This window comes from Cricetulus griseus, chromosome 7 (genome assembly GCF_003668045.3).
Source record: "Cricetulus griseus strain 17A/GY chromosome 7, alternate assembly CriGri-PICRH-1.0, whole genome shotgun sequence".
NCBI classification, from domain to species: domain Eukaryota; kingdom Metazoa; phylum Chordata; class Mammalia; order Rodentia; family Cricetidae; genus Cricetulus; species Cricetulus griseus.
In genome coordinates, this window is record NC_048600.1 from 42,852,203 (window position 1) to 42,869,468 (window position 17,266).

Genomic DNA, 17,266 nt, shown 5'->3' on the forward strand with positions numbered 1-17,266 from the left:
GATTGAAGAAGACATTTGATATTGACCTCTAACCTAAGCACACAAAATGAAATGAAAACAAGACAACAACAAAAACTCCCTGAGTCAAGCTGCCCAGGCAGTGAGAATAAGTCTCCTTGAATCAGAGGAGATTCCAAAGATCTTCATGGGGTAACTGGGGACTCCAGGGGTCTGAGCTTAAGTAGTACAAACAAAGCACATTTCATTTTCAGTTACTAAGTCAAGTAAAATATGAGGTGACCTTTACAGCTAGCTTAAGCAAATAATACAAGTACAGCAAGGGAATACACCTGGTGTTGTCTTAGAATCTTTGGACATGTAAAAAACAACCAAGAATATTCCTCCCAGGGCTTTTTCTTTCCCACAGAGATAATGTAAGCATGCCAGGGCATTCCCGTCATGTTCTTACTTTCAAGTGTGCTCACTTGTAGTTTATGCAACTTTTTTTCTAGAAGGATGCCTTGTGGGAAGAACATTCTGCATTCTTCCTCAGCCATAGTTCACAGTAAGTTCACGGTTTTCTTACACAGGCTCCCACAATGTCCCTTTGAGTTCTTGGCCAGGAGGATCCAAGAGACTCCCAAAACAATACAGGTTATTGCCAATACCCTTGGCTGCCTCCCAGAATTTGACTGTAAGACCACATTGCTGAAGATACTAGAAACTTCAGATACAGGACTTGGAGGAATTGACCTGGAAGCGTCCTACCCAAGGACCAGCTCTCATAGTCTCTGAGGATTCTATGTCAGCTGCCAGGAAAGAACAGCAATCAACAGTTGATGTAAAGCAACACTAAGTCAACTTGGCAGAATGTATGTATATGTAATAATAATAACAATCAAGATAAATAACAAAGATAAAAGTCATGAGTTTGAGGAGAGAGAACTACATGGGAGGAATTGCGGAGGAGAAAGGGGGGTGGAAATGATTTAAATCCAGTGCTCATGCTCAAAAGTTTTGAATTTTTAAAGATGCTCTGAAAAAAAAAATGGTCCAGACAACGAGACAAGGCCCAGATTAAGAAAAGATACTCACCAAGAATACACGTAATAAAGACTGTCATCCAGACATACAAAAGTAAGTCTCAAGAGTCAACAATAAAAACCAAATGGCATATTTAAAACTGTCAAGATCTGGACAATTCACAAGATCTGGACAAAGATACAGATGACAAATAAATGTAGGAAAAAAGATGTTAGTATCTTATCTCACTAGGAAGCGAGAAGCCATACACACCTATTAGAAAAGCAAAGATACGAAAACACCAGCAACACAACTTGGGAGAGGATGGGAAGCAGTTTTTGGAGTTAGAAGTAATTCTTGTTTTTTGTTTTTTTTTTTTGCTGGTGGAATACAAAATGGAATAGCTATTCTGAAAAATTTTGGTGGTGTCTGGCAGAATTAAATATACCTAATGTTTCATTACCTTTATCCAAATTAATTGAAAACTTACAAATACACAAAACCTACACAAGAATATTTATAGCAGCTATGCTCATAATTGCCAAAACTTAGAAACTACCAACATATTCTAAAGTACATAGATCTACTGTTACATCCAGACAAAAATATTATTCCACGCTTAAATAAATGAGCTCTTAAGAAGTCAAAAGACATGAGAAGGGAAGAAGAGGAAGGATGCAGAGGTCATGAGGGAGCAGAAAGGTTGAGTCAGGTGTAGATTAGAAGAAAGGGTATGTGATAGGTAGGGTTTTAGTTGGGGGTGTGGTAGGGGAGAAAGGGAGGGAGAAGGGAACTGGGATTGTCATGTAATTCAAACTTGTTTCTAGTTCAAATAAAAAACTGATAAAAAAGAAATCAAAAGCCATATAGAGCAGTCTCAGGTGCAGTTGGTAGAGCCCTCGCCGAGTGTGCACAAAGGCCTGGGTCCCATCCCCAGCACCACATAAACTAGGGATGGTAGTGCACAACCTGGGAAGCGCAAGCAAGGGTAGAGTTCCAGGTCGTTGGTGTTTTTGGGAGGAAAGGGAAGGAGGGAGGGAAGGAGAAAAGAAATAAATAAAGGGAAAGATGGGGAGGGACAATGGCTAGCCCTTCTGATTAAGACACTTTGTGCCAAGTCTAAAAACTTGAGCTCAACCCCTGGACCCACTGGCAGAAGAAGAGTACTGACCCCCACAAGTTGTCCACTGATCTCCACATGTGCACTGTGGCATAGGGTGGCTTATATTGACCTGGCAGAAGTGAATCCTTCTGAATTGGTCTTTGAAGGAGAAGTCTTCATGTCATCTTTTTAAATAAGCTTTTTTTTTAAAAGTTTACTTATTTTTAGATTTATTTATTTATTTATTTATTTATTTATTTATTTATTTATTTATCATTATACAGTGCGTGCCAGAAGAGGGCACCATATCTCATTACAGATGGTTGTGAGCTACCATGTGGTTGCTGGGAATTGAACTCAGAACCTCTGGAAGAACAGTCAGTGCTCTTAACCCCTGAGCCATCTCTCCAGCCCTTAAATAACCTTTTTTAAACTGTATTTTTATTCTGTGTGCATTGGTGTTTTGCCTGCATGTATGTCTGTGTGAGGGTGTTGGATCCTCTGGAAGAGAGGTAGTTGTGAACTGACAGTTGTGAACTGCCATGTGGGTGCTGGGTTTGAACCTGCGTCCTCTGGAAGAGAAGCCAATGCTCTTAACCACTGAGCCAGCACACAAGCCCCTGCATATCACCTTCTAAAAGAGTGATACGCAGCTTCTAGTTATCTGCCGACAACATCCACTCAGGGCTCTGAAGCATCCACTTCTAGTCTGTGTAACGGTGATGGCTGTTGCACCACTGAGCAGCTGTGGGGAGTGGAAGACCATTTTCCTACCAGGTGACGTGGGATTTGATTTGGCTCTAAGTTGGATTTCTTTCATTCCTTGTAGTAGGGAAAGGATTAGGTAGGTCAGCATTGCCCTAAGTGGTGTTCACAGGAAATTCTTCTGCGATGTTAGGTGTAATAGATCACATACCACTACCATGGATAAGTAAGGCCAGCAAATACAGCATGTTTATACTCCTCCTGAACCCTGAGGTTCACTCTACATTTAAATATAAATGCTCCAAGTTAGCTGTGGTGCACACCTATAGTTTCAGTGCATGGGTAAGTGAGGCAGGAGGCTGGTGAGTTCAAGGCCAAACTGGGCTACAAAGCTCCTTTGAGGAGGAGAAATAGCTTTCTGAACTACAAAAAAATACTTACTTACTACAACGAAGTAATATCAAGGGAAAACAAAGACTTACTATTTTAGGAGTGCTGGTAAGATGGCTCAGTGGGGGAATGTAGGTGCTATGCAAAGCCCGGTGACCTGAGTTTGCTTCCTGGAACCCATTAAGTGGAAAGATAGAACTAAGTCCATAAAGTTGTTCCCCTACTTCTACATCAGCATGCATACACTTCTACATACACATTAATATTTTGTTTTTAAGGAATATCTCAGCCCAGGTATGGTGGCACAAGCCTGTAATCATACTACTTGGAAAGTTGGGGCAAGAGTTCAAAACCATCCTGGGCAGCATATAACCAGCTCTGGTTTCCATGCTGAAAATGTCTTCCTTTTCTTCCCTGGAAATGACAGCCTCGTTGTCATTTCCTACCTCTGTGTGTGTCACTATAATATTGTTTGACTGTTGCTCTCTGGTAAACTTTCCCTTTGGGCATTTTTGAAACTACACTTGGTAGTGTCACTACATCTCAGAGAGAGATGTAGGCTGATGATTTTCGGGGTCTGATTTTTGTTTCAGTCTTGTTGGAATAAACACAGGAATCAGCCTAGAAAAAGGAAACTGCAGGAGTAGAAGTCACAATTCAATTATTTTCAATGCTAAAATATCATGAAACTGCTGGGCATGGTGGCACACACCTTTGATCCCAGCACTCGGGAGGCAGAGGCAGGCGGATCTCACTGAGTTAAAGGCCAGCCTGGTCTACAGAGAGAGTTCCAGGACAGCCAAGGCTATACAGAGAAACCCTGTCTCAAAAAACCCAAACCCAAAACTAAAACAAATAAACAAAAATAATCAGGAAACCAACGCACACATTCTGTCTCTCTAGTAAAATAAAATAGAGAAGCAAAATATTAAAGGATTAAGTCCTTGTAAAGGTTCATATCAAGGCATGTCTCTTTTTTTCTCCCCTTGTGGAGATTTTTCTCCCTGCTGGAGATTCTATGGTACTGTCTTTAAAGTCTGAGGAGTGTTGGACCCATGGCTCTTCTCCTTGCTCCAGACAGGAAATCACTTTTGGTTTAGGGAGCACAGACAAAGCTGTAAATAGAAAAATGAATTCAAGGGCTACAAATTAATTGTAAATTAGCTAATTAATTTAGGATATTAAAAAAGAAAAACCCTTTCATAATGTGTTATCTCAAATGACAGACTTCTATATCCAGAGTCATGTTTATACTCTACTGTAAATCAGCAACTACTAAATAAATCCCAATGTATGTCAATGAAAAGAAAATGGGAAGCGAGATCCAGTGCACTTGTCCTCTTCTGTCACCAAGAAATTACTATGGTTGTGAAGAACACAGGCAGGTTGTAATATTTGTCCTAATGTATCTATTATTTTTAATGGGGTAGGGTAGAGTACCCATGGAGGCTGGATGAGGTGTCAGACCCCATGGAGCCAGAGTTTCAGGCAGATGAAGCTTCCTGACACAGGCACTGGAAATTGAACTTGAAGTCTCTGGAAGAGCAGTATGAGCTCCTAAACACTGAGACATCTCTCCAGCCCCATAATAACTGTTTTTTAAAAGAGAGAAAACTGGGTTGCCCATGCATGAATGATTACTGTTATAACTATAGTTTCTTATTTTGCTTTTATTTATTTAGCACTAGGGCCAAGACAAGGACATATTTCTATTCCCTATAAATCACTCTTTTTGTTTGTTTTGGTTTTGGCTTTTGCAAACAGGTTTCTCTGTGTAACAACCCTGGCTCCCCTGAAACTCATTTGGTAATTAGGCTGTCCTCAAATTCACAGAGATTCCATTGCCTCTGCTTTCCAAGTGTTAGGATTAAAGGTATGTACTACCACCACCTGGCTAAATCACTCTTACTATAACAAAATTATTGTGTGACTTGGTGGGAAGGGAATGAGTGCCCCAGCATGCATGTGAAGGTCAGAGGACAACTTTTTAGATCCATTTCTCTCCTTCCATCTTTATGCAAGTTCTGGGCAACTGAACTCAGGTTTTGAGGTTTGCTCAGTAAGTGCCCTTTACCTGCTGGCTGACCTCCATCACGCACTGTTTCATATTCATCTAGAAGAGACACCCAAGCACTTGAACTTTTTTAGTTTATCCGCTATAAGAAGTATTTGTCACTCAATATTTTCTGAGACAGGATATTGCTAGCCCATGCTATTCTGGAACTCACACGGTAGCCCAGGCTGGCTTCAGACTTGGAGCATCCACCTGCTTCAGCTTCTAGGTGGTATAATTACGGGAGTTAATCACCATTCCTGGATTATTAACTACTTCAATAATTATTCTAAGTGACTGGGAGATGTTAAGTCCAAAGTAAAGCATGTCAATACTCAACACTCAAAGGAGATGAACACTTGTTGGGCAGGTGTGATGTGGTAGATACTTTACTGAGGATAGAGTACCGAAGTCAAAGTTGGTGATTTCATAAAGCTTGTGTTCTGGTAGGATAATGATGCAATACACTATTAAAAAACAGAATGTGCCAAAAAAAAAACTAAACATGATGAGGAAGAATTCTAACATTTTGCTCTTTGGAGCCTATTTCAGATAAGGTTTATAGAATTCTTTGAGAAAGTATTATTTGAACAGAAAGCACAACATGGTCTTTGCCACATGGCAAAAAAATTAATGCTACACAGAGGAAAAGGAAAAGCCACAATGTGACTAAAGATTGAATTGAGGGCATAGATAAAGGAAGGAACACAGCAGAGCTGAAGAGACGGCTCAGAGATAGAGAACTTGCTGCTCTTGGATAGGACCCAAGTTCAGTTCCCACCTCAGACAACTCCCAATCACCTGTAACCCCAGCTCCAGGAGATGCAACATCTTCTCCTGAACTCCAAGGGATCCCTCACTTACACACACACACACACACACACACAGAGAGAGAGAGAGAGAGAGAGAGAGAGAGAGAGAGAGAGAGAGAGAGAGACAGAGACACAGAGAGAGAAAGAGAGAGAAAGAGAGAGAGAAAGAGAGAGAAAGAGAGAGAAAGAGAGAGAAAGAGAGAGAAAGAGAGAGAAAGAGAGAGAAAGAGAGAGAAAGAGAGAGAGTCACACACACAGTTAAAACATTGTTTTTTATTTATTTTATTTTTTTAGGCATGGTTTCCCTGTGTAGCTCTGGGTGTCCTAGAATTGCTCTGTACACCAGGCTGGCCTCAAACTCAGAGAGATCTGCCTGCATCTGCCTCCTGAGTGCTGGAATCAAAGGTGTGCATCACTACTACCCAGCCTAAAAAATCTTTTTAAAAAGAAGCCAATACAGTATTTTTAGAGTGACTCTAGCTTCTATATAAAGACAGTGGTAGGCCAAGAACAGAATATGTGAACTAATACCTAGAAATCTATATAGTTTTTACTACTTCAGGAGATTGAGACCTTGTTGGACTCAGTGTATAATATAAAACTTGTGGATATGAAAGTGAGATTAAAGAATTGACTACATTTTTTTCCTAACTGGGTGGTGATAATGTCTTTTACCAAGTGGAAACCCCATGAACAAATCTAAGGTTAAGAGTGGCAGACTAGATCAGTAATTTTATGGAAGTAATCGATGAATACGCAAATCTGGAAAAAGCTCCCACATCACCTGGATACATCTTTCTCCCTCCTCTTCAGTATCTACCTAACGGAAGGGTGGAACTCTGACCAGGGTTATTCTCAATAAGCCAAAAACCAGATGATAGGTTATAGAACTTCACAAAAGGAAGAAGAGCTTCTGTCTACAAAGATGACAACCTCACAACTTACCTGCATTACAAAGCTGTAGAGGAGAGCCTTAAATGGGATTCAATAACTCCCATTCTTCCTGGGATAGTTTGCAAATACCAACAAGTTCTAAATAGAATGGACTTCAGCTGGGCGTTAGTGGCGCATGCCTTTAATCCCAGCACTCGGGAGGCAGAGGCAGGCGGATCTCTGTGAGTTCGAGATCAGCCTGGTCTCCAGAGCCAGTGCCAGGATAAGTTCCAAAGCTACACAGAGAAACCCTGTCTTGAAAAACCAAAAAAAAAAAAAAAAAATTGGAATGGACTTCAGCTCAGTACTAACTGGACTTAAGAACTGTGTAGTAGGGCGAGTTTTGAAGGAACTAACAGTACATAACAATTTTTTTAAGTGAAAAAAGCAGAAAGGAAGGACTCAGTACACAGCTTGGGAAGTGCCTGGATTTCCTGGGCCAAGCTTAGTTGTTTAGGGAAGAGTATCTACAGTAACATGCTCTGATGGTTAAAGTGTGTACGAGTGCATATAGAGGCCAGAGAACCACCTGGGTTGTTTCTAAGGAGACACCCCCATGCTGGCTAGTTTTATATCAGCTTGACACAAGTTGGAGTCATCAGAAAGGAGGGAGCCGCCATTGAGAAAAATGCTTCCATTAGATTTGGCTGTAGGCAAGCCTATAGGGCATTTTCTCATTTAGTGATTGATGGGGTAAGGTCCAGCACATCATGTGAGGTTCCATCCTTAAGCTGGTGGTACTGGGTTCTATAAACAAACAAGCTGAGCAAGCTATGAGAAGCAAGCCAGTGAGCCTCTATGGCCTCTACAGCAGTTCCTGCCTCCAGGTTCCTGTCCTGTTTGAGTTCCTGTCCTGACCTCCTTCAGTGAAAATAGTGATGTGGATATGTAAGCCAAATATTCTTTCCTCCCCACCTTGCTTTTGGGCATGGTGTTTCATCACAGCAATAGTAACCCTAACTAGGGCAATCCCCACTTTTTATGTATTTACTTGTTTTTTGAGATTTTTTTTTTTACCAGCTTGGAACTCACCAAGTGGGCTAGTCTCACTGACCAGAAAGCCCCAGGGACCCTCCTTTCTCTGCTTCCCCAGCACTGAAGTTATAAACGCATGCCATCATGCCCAGCTTAAGTTCTTAAGTGCTCTCTGGGGGATCAAACTCAGGTTGTGTACTTGCCTGGCTGAATCATATCCCTGGTCTTCTTTTTGTCTTCTTATCATTATATTATTATTATTATTATTATTATTATTATTATTATTATTATTATTATTGATGAGGTCTTGTTATGTAGCCCTGACTGGTCTTAACCTCCCTTGAGATTGCAGGCATGGATCACCCACCACACTCTTGTTAATTTGGCCAGACTGTGACATTGCTTGGAGAAGACAGCATAAAGCTGAGCCTGTCCAGGTGTTCCCAGGGAGGACTAAGCGGGAGATTTGTCCAGAATGTGGATGCTGTCATCCCATAGGCTGAGTGCTGGGGTGGAAAGAAGGTGAAGAGGAGAAAGGTGTCTAGCACAGGTGTTTTCTGTTTACTAGCCATCCTGATAGGAACCATCTGCCTGTGCCACACCCTTCCCTCATTACTGAATTTTGAAACTGTAAATCCAAACACATCCTTTCTTCCTAGTTTCTATCAGGTATTTTGAGCAGTGACTGACTGACTGACTGAGCTTCAAGAAAAGATAAGGTCAACCCAGGGAGCCCTACATAACTGGAAAGCACAGTTCTCCTGGGACTCAGGCAAGATTAGCTAAGGTGCCAGTCTCTAGTCTTTGGAGCTTGTCGGCTCAGGAAAGGCTACGTGTGTTGAGCAGGCAGAAAAGAGCCAGGGGAAATTTCTTGTTTTGTTTATAAACATTTCTAAAATACAGAACATATTTATTCTCTCATTAGAGGAGGGACACCCTTACAAGTACACTCCCAGAAATGGATTTCTTATTACAAATAAGAATCAAGAGCCTACAGCTGGGGAGATGGCTCCCAAGAGCAGTGACTGTTCTTCCAAAGGACCCGAGTTCAAATCCCAGTAACCACATGGTGGCTCACAATCATCTGTAATGAGATCTGGTGCCCTCTTCTGGCCTGCAGGCGTACATGCATGCAGAACACTGTATACATAATAAATAAATCTTTAAAAAAAAAAGAGCCTATCAATCCCTAGAATTATTTTCTCAGGTAACCATAATCTGTTCCCATGAATTTGTGAATTAATAAATGATATGCTTGCATTCTTTCCCCCTTTGAGTGTTGTTCTGAATTGGGCAAAATTTAAAGGTGTTTGAAAGTGAAGCAATAAGGGGCTCCAGACTGTTGAGTAGAGGAACTAGGAAGGTAGACATGAGCACAGCAAGTGCAAGCAATGGCAGAACACAGGGTCACAAGGAACAGATGAGGCGGAGAGGGGCAGGGTTGAGAAGGCCGTGAGGGTCATGGAAAGGCCTGGGCTTTTATTGTCAATATAAAAAGTCACAACAGGACTTATTCACTTTATCAGTGGATAAAATATGGTAAAGTTAAAAAATTTTTAAAGCCTATAGTAGGGCAAGAATGGGGTTAGGAGTGCCAGCCAGAAATCTACCTGGTTCAAGGCATCACAGGCTTTGGCCAAAATGTTAATAGTGCAAGAGGCTAAGACACGGTTGGATTCACACTGTATTTTGAAGGCAGAGTTAAGAACATATCTCTTAATTGGTTGTGATTGACGGAGGATGGCAAGATCAAAGTAAAGGGTAACAGTCTGAGACATTAAGCGGTGGTGTCCTTTATCAAGATGGAAAAGACAAAGAAGAGTACATTTAAAGGCGTCTAGAAGGGATAAAAAATTTTAGGATAAGAATTGAGCATGTGATTTTGAAGAACACTCTCAGGGATCTGTGTATACCTCCACCACCACTCCCAACATGTAGGTCTGAACCGACCAGCCAGCTACTGAAAGTGAGATCCACGGGATTTCATTCTTAGTAAGCAAGAGGACAGATTATTAAACTTTACACAAAGGAGAGAAAATCTTTACCTACACAGAAGACAGTCTCAAAGTTCTCCTGCATCACACCATTGTAGATAACCTTCTGAAGGGGACCCAGTAGCTCCCACTCTTCCTGGGAAAAATACACAGCCAAATCTTCAAATTTTAACATGCTCTAAAGAAGAGAATGGATTTCAACTCAGAACTTGAACCCTACAGAAGCAGTCCAACCACCTGGCTACAAACTGTAAAACAGACACAGAAGAGATTAACAGCATGCAACTGCAGTCACATACTGCATAAAAAAATGTTTTGGTCAACAACAGTCCACAAAGCAGTGGTCCCATAAGATTACCAAGGAGCTACAAACTCTAACTGCTTAGTGACTTAACTTAGAATGCATTTCTCATGTTTCATTCTGGGGTAAACAAGCCTGTGACATTAGTGCTATAAAAGTACAGTTACATCCGGCATATGTTCCTTAAATGATTGTTTCTGGTTTACATATATACTATACTATACTATACTATACTATACTATACTAATTTTATTACCTTAAAGTCCTCTCAAGAAACTGACTTCTAACACCTAAGGTTATATAAGCACAATCTTAGCTTCATAAAATTACCCACAACCACTCTTCATGTAAGCATAATTTATGTTTATACTATAAGAAAAAAATAATTTCCCAGAAAATATCCCCTAAGGGATGAGTGCATTTTAAAAAGCAACAAGGCCAAAAGGAATAAGGAATTAGCTTAGGAGGTATATATTCTAACCAGGTTAGAATAACTGGGTCTAACACAATTCAGAGCCCATCTTGGGCAATCGGAATCATGGGCAGTAGAGAAAAGCAGCCAAAACATGTAGAAAGCACAGCTCACTTAGGACTTGGGAAAAAATGAGCTCAGGTACCACCACCCAGTCTTTGGTGCTTGTCTGCTCAGAAAAGGCTAGAATCTGTTGGCCAGTCATGGCTGTAGGTAGAGTAGAACCAGAGGAAAGTTCTCATTTCTATCAACACCCTGAGTGCATTTATAAAACACAGGTCCTGGTCTTTTCATTAGAGATTTCATTAGATAACTCTTACAAGTTGTCAGGTTGTGCCAGTAGCAGTCTTCTTGTAATGAAGAACTAAGTCTCTACCAGCTGCTGGAGCAAGTTCCCTAGTTGTTTTCTTAGTTGTTGGGATGGGGGAGTGTCTGTAAACCCTTTTTATTTTCTTCTTATATTTTTTTCTTAGGCAAAAATAAAAGAGATATCCAATTGAAGTACTTGAGGACTCTAGGATACTGTAGTAAATGAACTCTTTGTTTCTGGTAGGAAATGGAATCTTCCACCAACCCCACCCCACGAAATAAGTGTCCTCACTAACACCCCATATTTTCCTTCATTAAACACCTAGAGTATTTCATGTCTCTAGTGGCCAATTCAGATCCCAATTCCTTACACTGTGAGAATTTGGTGAATATTTTTGTGAGAATGAGGTGGCCACAAACTCCTTGCTTTATTTCTTCCTTTCCTCTCCAATTTTCTAAGGAACAGAATTCATGATGTCATTTTCAGAGTTCTATGATGTAGATGTTTCTCTACCCTAGGCCAAATCACCTGCAGTTGGTACAGCATCTGAGAAAAAAAATCATAAGTGTCATCAGTTTTTCCACAGCTCCACAGAGCTGGGTATCAAAAAATGCCCATGACACTTTGGTTCAACAAATTACTAGGAGTTCTCAGAAAGACATTTTCCTGAAGTTCCTTACCCCTTTCATATGACGGGTCCATTTCTCTATGTTTGCTTCTGCTCGGCTGCTCTGGTAGATCCTGGTATACATTCCAGAACGCTTCATCCCGAGACACATCTTGTGGTTCAGACTCTGCTGGCTTCAGCTCAGACCCTTCTGTTTCTCCCAAGAGCACAGCATCCTTCCCTGGGGCATGGATTACAACCTAGAAATAATCCCTATCCTTAATATGACAGAACTTAATTTAGATGGAGAAGTAGAGGTGGGAGGGGGTACAAATATGCACCCAAACTATAGGAAGTATAAGACACTGAAAAAGAAAAGCAAAAAGTCTTCAATATTGGGCACCAGTGCTTCAAAAAGAAAAGCAAGGAAGGAAGAAGAGAGGAAGGGAAGCTGTTAAGAAATCTGGGAAAATTAAAAAGGAAAAAAATCTGGCTTTTGCTGTTTCTCAACACAACCTTCACCTCTGTATATAGTCTACTTCAGGCACTGGCAAGGTTGGGCAGTCACCTATACTTACACTGCTTGTCTGGCAGACTTTTTACTTACAGCCCTTTATTAGTGGGTTTCATTACAACATCTTAATAGATGTGCATGATGTACTTTGATCAAATTCAGTGTTCCCCTCCTTTACACTTTCTTGTCCCTTTTGACTTTCATGTCTTTTTAAATGACAAAGAAGTTTCTTAAGGGTTACAGGTGCATGGGCATCTTGCCAGTGGCTATGCCACTGAAGAAAATGTCTCTCTTCCCCATTCAGCATTACTGTAGAGGTCTAGTGTAGTGACACACACCTTTAATCCCAGCACTCTGGAGGAGATGGAGACAGGTAGATCTTTGAGTCTGATGCCATCTTGGTCTACATTTATATAGCAAGTTCTAGGCCAGCCAGAGATGAATAATGAGACCATGTCTCAAAAAAGAAAATTAACTGTGGCTAAATCCTAAGGGAAGGATGGTATGAGGCCCTTCTCTCCATAGTATGTTCCATTTTCTCCAAAAACTAAGGAACTGAATGAAATTTCTCCTGTTGGCCAGATTTTCTTTAATGTAGGAGAAGGTATTCCAAGAATGCAGATAGAATAGAGAAAAAAGAAAGTGTTGCTAATCCACCTGCCAATTATTTTTAACACATCCTTTATTCTTTACAATAGACCTCAGGCTAGCTGTCACCTACTCATCTCTCAGTAGCAAAGCAGGGGACTAAACACTAGGAAGAATGCTGGTGCTCCTAGAGCAAGAAGAACACTAGTGCTACCTTTCCTCTCGCAGCCACTGGGACTTGTCTTCTTTCCAAACCCATTAGCCTTTTCTTCTAATGTTTCTTTTCCTAGGCAGCCTTTACCTAGTTGTATGATTTCTGCTTGTCTTACTGCTTTGCTCTCCTTTCATCTTTAAGCTTTTGTGTTGGCTAGATCTATGTCAACTTGACACAAACTAGAATCATTTTGGATGAGAGAATCTCTATTGATAAAATACCCTCACCAGTCTGGCCTGTGGGCAAGCCTGTGGTGCACTTCCTTGATTGATAACTGATGTAGGAGGGCCCATCCCATTACAGGCAGTGCCTTCCTTGGACTGGTGGTCCTGGATGGTATAAGAAAGCAGACTGAGGGCTGGAGAGATGGCTCAGAGGTTAAGAGCACCGACTGCTCTTCCAAGGGTCCTGAGTTCAATTCCCAGCAACCACATGGTGGCTCACAACCATCCATTAAGAGATCTGGTACCCTCTTCTGGTGTGCAGATACACATGGAAGCAGAATGTTGTATACATAATAAATAAATAAAATCTTATAAAAAAAAAGAAAGCAGACTGAGCTAGCCATGGAGAGCAAGCCAGTAAGCAACACTCCTCCATGGCTTCTGCATCAGTTCCTGCCTCCAGGCTCCTGTCCAGATTTGCCTTTGTGATGGACTATGATGTGGAAATGTGAGAAAAATAAACCCTTTCCTCTCCAATTTGCTTATGGTCATGGTTTTTCACCACAGCAATAGAAACCATAACTAAGACAGTCTTTTAATTTGTATATTCCTCCTCCCCTTCACTGCCTTTTATTCTAAGAATTTAGGTTCTGCTTAGTATGCTGGTACAGTCCTATCATCCCAGCTACTTGAAAGGCTTGGCATGGGGATCACACATTCAAGGGATATGTGGGCTACATAGCAAGCCCCTGTATCAAATCTGAAGGCTCCAGTATATAGTTCCAACTCCATGTTCACACATGCAGCCCTAATAACACTCAGCAGGGTTCAAAACGAGAAGACATGGAGTGGGAAGGGGAGTTTTAGGAAGAGTTGCCTGAGTGAGAAGTTTGGGGATGAGAACAATCAGAATGTATTATATTCATATAAGAAATTGTCACAGAAAAATTAATAAAAATAAATGCAAATTTAAAAGTAGGGCAGGTGGCTCATTTAGTAAAGTGTACGTTGTGCAAGCATGAGAACCTGAGTTCCATACCCAGTACATACATAATAGCCAGGCATGGCAGCTCCTGCCTATAGCCTAGTGAAGGAGGGTGGAAGGCTCACTGGCCAGCCAGTCTAGAGAAACGTGGAGAGCTCTAAGTTCAGTAGAGATCAGTGAGAGCCCCTATCTCAAAACTGTAAGATGCAAAGCAATAGAGGAAGACATTTGAAGCTGATCTCTGATCTCAACATGAACAGCTGAGTGCTAGAACACATAGGGATGAGTGTGTGCAGGCAAACACACACACACACACACACACACACACACACACACACACACACACACACACACACTGGCAGAACTCTTGCCCAGCATACCCAAGGCCCTAGTTCCAATTGCTTTCTGTCTTCTTAGACAAAACCATTACTCTTCACCCATCATAGCTCCAAAGAGCAAAAATGCAACTTTTTCCTAAAGTGTGCCAAGACTGTCACAACCTCTAAAACAGTAGACTGACTTTTTCTATGTGCTTATACTTCAGGTCCTACCTTAAGTGCCCTAAAGAGCAACAGAAGTGATTTAACTATCATTTTAAACTAACTTTCCCATCCCCATGATTTCCACCATCATCTCATTTCACGGTACATGACAGCAATGTTTCTCTCCCCACCTCCCCTGCTTCCTCACTTGCTCAGGGTCCCTCTGCAGATGCTAACCAGGGTCACTGTCTCTTCAATGCTCTGTGGATGCTGTTTCTCTAGCTGAGACTGCACCTCCCTTGGTAGAATGGTCAGAAACTGTTCTAGCACAAGCAATTCCAGAATTTGCTCTTTTGAGTGGATCTCTGGTCTCAGCCATAGATGGAATAATTCTTGAAGCTGGCTGACAGCCCTACAGGGGCCAGCTGCTTTGTGATAACTGAAGTTCCAGAAGTGCCAGCAAAAGCTCTTAGGTTTAGGATTGTCTTTTTGTGGAATGGATTTTGTACTTTGACTGGCCTTCTTTGCTCAGGCTCCTTGGATACCATAAAGCTTTTATCTGAGGGTCCAAATACTCAGCCATTCCCAGATTCACAATCACCATTCTGCTCTTTTACCAGATTTGCTCCTATGTTGGACACTGTACAGGTGCCCCCTTTGACAACCGAAGCACAGGCTGGTCTGGTGTAAAACTCAATGAAAGAATCTTCTTCCCGAAGGCACCAAAGACAGGATGGTGAGGAGAAGGGAAGCACACTTCAATAAAAAGCCACGATGATCATGAAGATTTGCTACTTCTAAGAAAACGGAACAGAAAGGGCCCCGACTTGCCCCCTAATGTAAACTACTATGGATTCAAGAGATGTGTTCAGCAGTTAAGAGCACTTGCTGCACAAGCAGAAGGCACTCGGAGTTACCAGTCACGGAATAGTTCACAACTGTCTGTAAATCCAATTCCGGGAATCTGATACCTTCTTCTGACCTCCACTGGCACCAGGCACACAGGTGGTATACATACATTTGTATAGGCAAATCTTTAAACAACAAAAAAATTTTTTTTAAATCATGAGGCTTTTGTTTCTCTTTTATGTCTATGGGGTATTTTGCTTGCATGTATGTCTCTATCACTTGCGGGCATGGTGCCCACGGAGGGCGTCAGATCCCCCTGGATCCAGTTATAGATGATTGTGAGCCTCTTTGTGGATGCTGGGAATCGAATCCAAGTCAATCAGAGCTACACAGTGAGACCTTGTCAGATGGGGATGTTCGGTGGGAGAGAAGAGACAAAGCAAGAGACAGCAGAGCTGGTGATTAAGGTGTCATTTTACTGATTTTATATTTCCGCGAGCGCTATTTAGACCTGTAAGTGAGGTTTAGTGGGCCTCCTTTCCCTGAGGTAAACCGAAATGTTGTCAGTTTCTTGTTGTCCACGGCGGTTCTGGAGACGTGAGCCTCTCCCTGCCTTTACGTCAACATAAGCTACTTCGCGAAGGCAGGGACGTCTCTCCACGCAGGTGCAGATGCAAGCGTGAGAGCCAAGGCGGGGCCCTTAATTGCCCCTGCCTGAGGATGCCAACGCCGGCTGATCACCGCCTCGCTTCGGACACTTCCCGCACCGGCAGAAACGCTGCAGCCTAGGGTCGGCTGCCTCCCGGTACTGACGCTTAGCAGAAGCGGCCAAAGAGTCAATGCCCCGGTTACCTCCGAGAGCCCAGCAGGGGAAGCCACTCACCGGCGAGCCGCCACCCTCAGCCGCTCGGCTTTTCACGAAAACCAGCCCGAGGCAGCAGAGCCGTAGGTCTGCGCAGCACAGCCTCGCGCAGCATAGCACAACCGTGCTCGGCTTCCCAGAGACAGATGCCACCTTTTCCTCAAGTGGGTTGGATAGAGCGCGCGCTCTATCGGGAGCGGAAATGGTGTTTCCGAGGTTTCGGTTTGTCTCTCCGTAACCTTTCCTGGGGGAGCGAAGCCTGCATTTACCAGTCTGTGCCTGTGCGAGCATCCTGGGGGTTAATGCCACCTGCGGGAGTCTAGAGTAGCCGTGCACACTAACGGGAAGGAGGGAATCGCCGCCTCGCCTCCCGACCATCCCTGAGGACACCTGGACCGCTGGTGTCTGGGGTCATCGCGTGGTGTGGTGGCCGCCCCTCTGTATGCCGTGCTCACTGCCTGGACCCCTCTTCATGCTCCAGCTGTGCCAGGGGAGCCCTCCGCACCTTCCTTCGGGACCATGAGGGTTTTGAATGCCTGCTGAGTCGCGTGATGCGTTCCTCCCAACTGTTAGTTTTTGTTTTGTTCTTTATTTTTTGTAAGATAGGTTTTCATCTGTGAAATAGATTGTTTATATTTTCCATTTGCTCAGTGCCACATATTTATCAGTGTGTGTGAGTGTGGGGGGGTGCTAAACCAGAATGTGGGCTTCCTGTTGTCATAAGGTCTGCTTTTTTCCATCATTGTAATTCCTTGAAGGTGATAACATTGTCTTCATGTTCTCTAGCAATGCCTAAGTATAATCAACTGCACAAGGGAGATTATCCCTAAGTGTGTACTGTCATATGCTTTGGATTCTCGCTGATCTCCAAATGTTTGTATACCAGTAAAGGGATTATTTTTAAGTGTATCGTATGTAGCCAGCATCAGTGTCCAATAAGCCCGTACTTCAACAGTCTAGTTAAAGGAATCGGCCAGTTTCATGCCTATGG

At 42.5% G+C, this 17,266-nt stretch overlaps 1 protein-coding gene across 1 annotated transcript in view; it reads right to left on the bottom strand.

The window, feature by feature from the left end:
* LOC113836540 (prothymosin alpha-like) overlaps positions 1 to 16,690 on the bottom strand; it is a 30,263-nt gene extending 13,573 nt beyond the window's left edge. The window contains exons 1-2 of the mRNA XM_027423992.2: positions 16,618 to 16,690; positions 16,181 to 16,364 (exon numbers count right to left, since the gene is read on the bottom strand). Of these exons, the coding sequence (XP_027279793.1) occupies positions 16,181 to 16,364; positions 16,618 to 16,690 (257 nt within the window). The remainder of the gene's footprint in view (positions 1 to 16,180; positions 16,365 to 16,617) is intronic.
* Between the last annotated feature and the right edge of the window lie 576 nt (positions 16,691 to 17,266).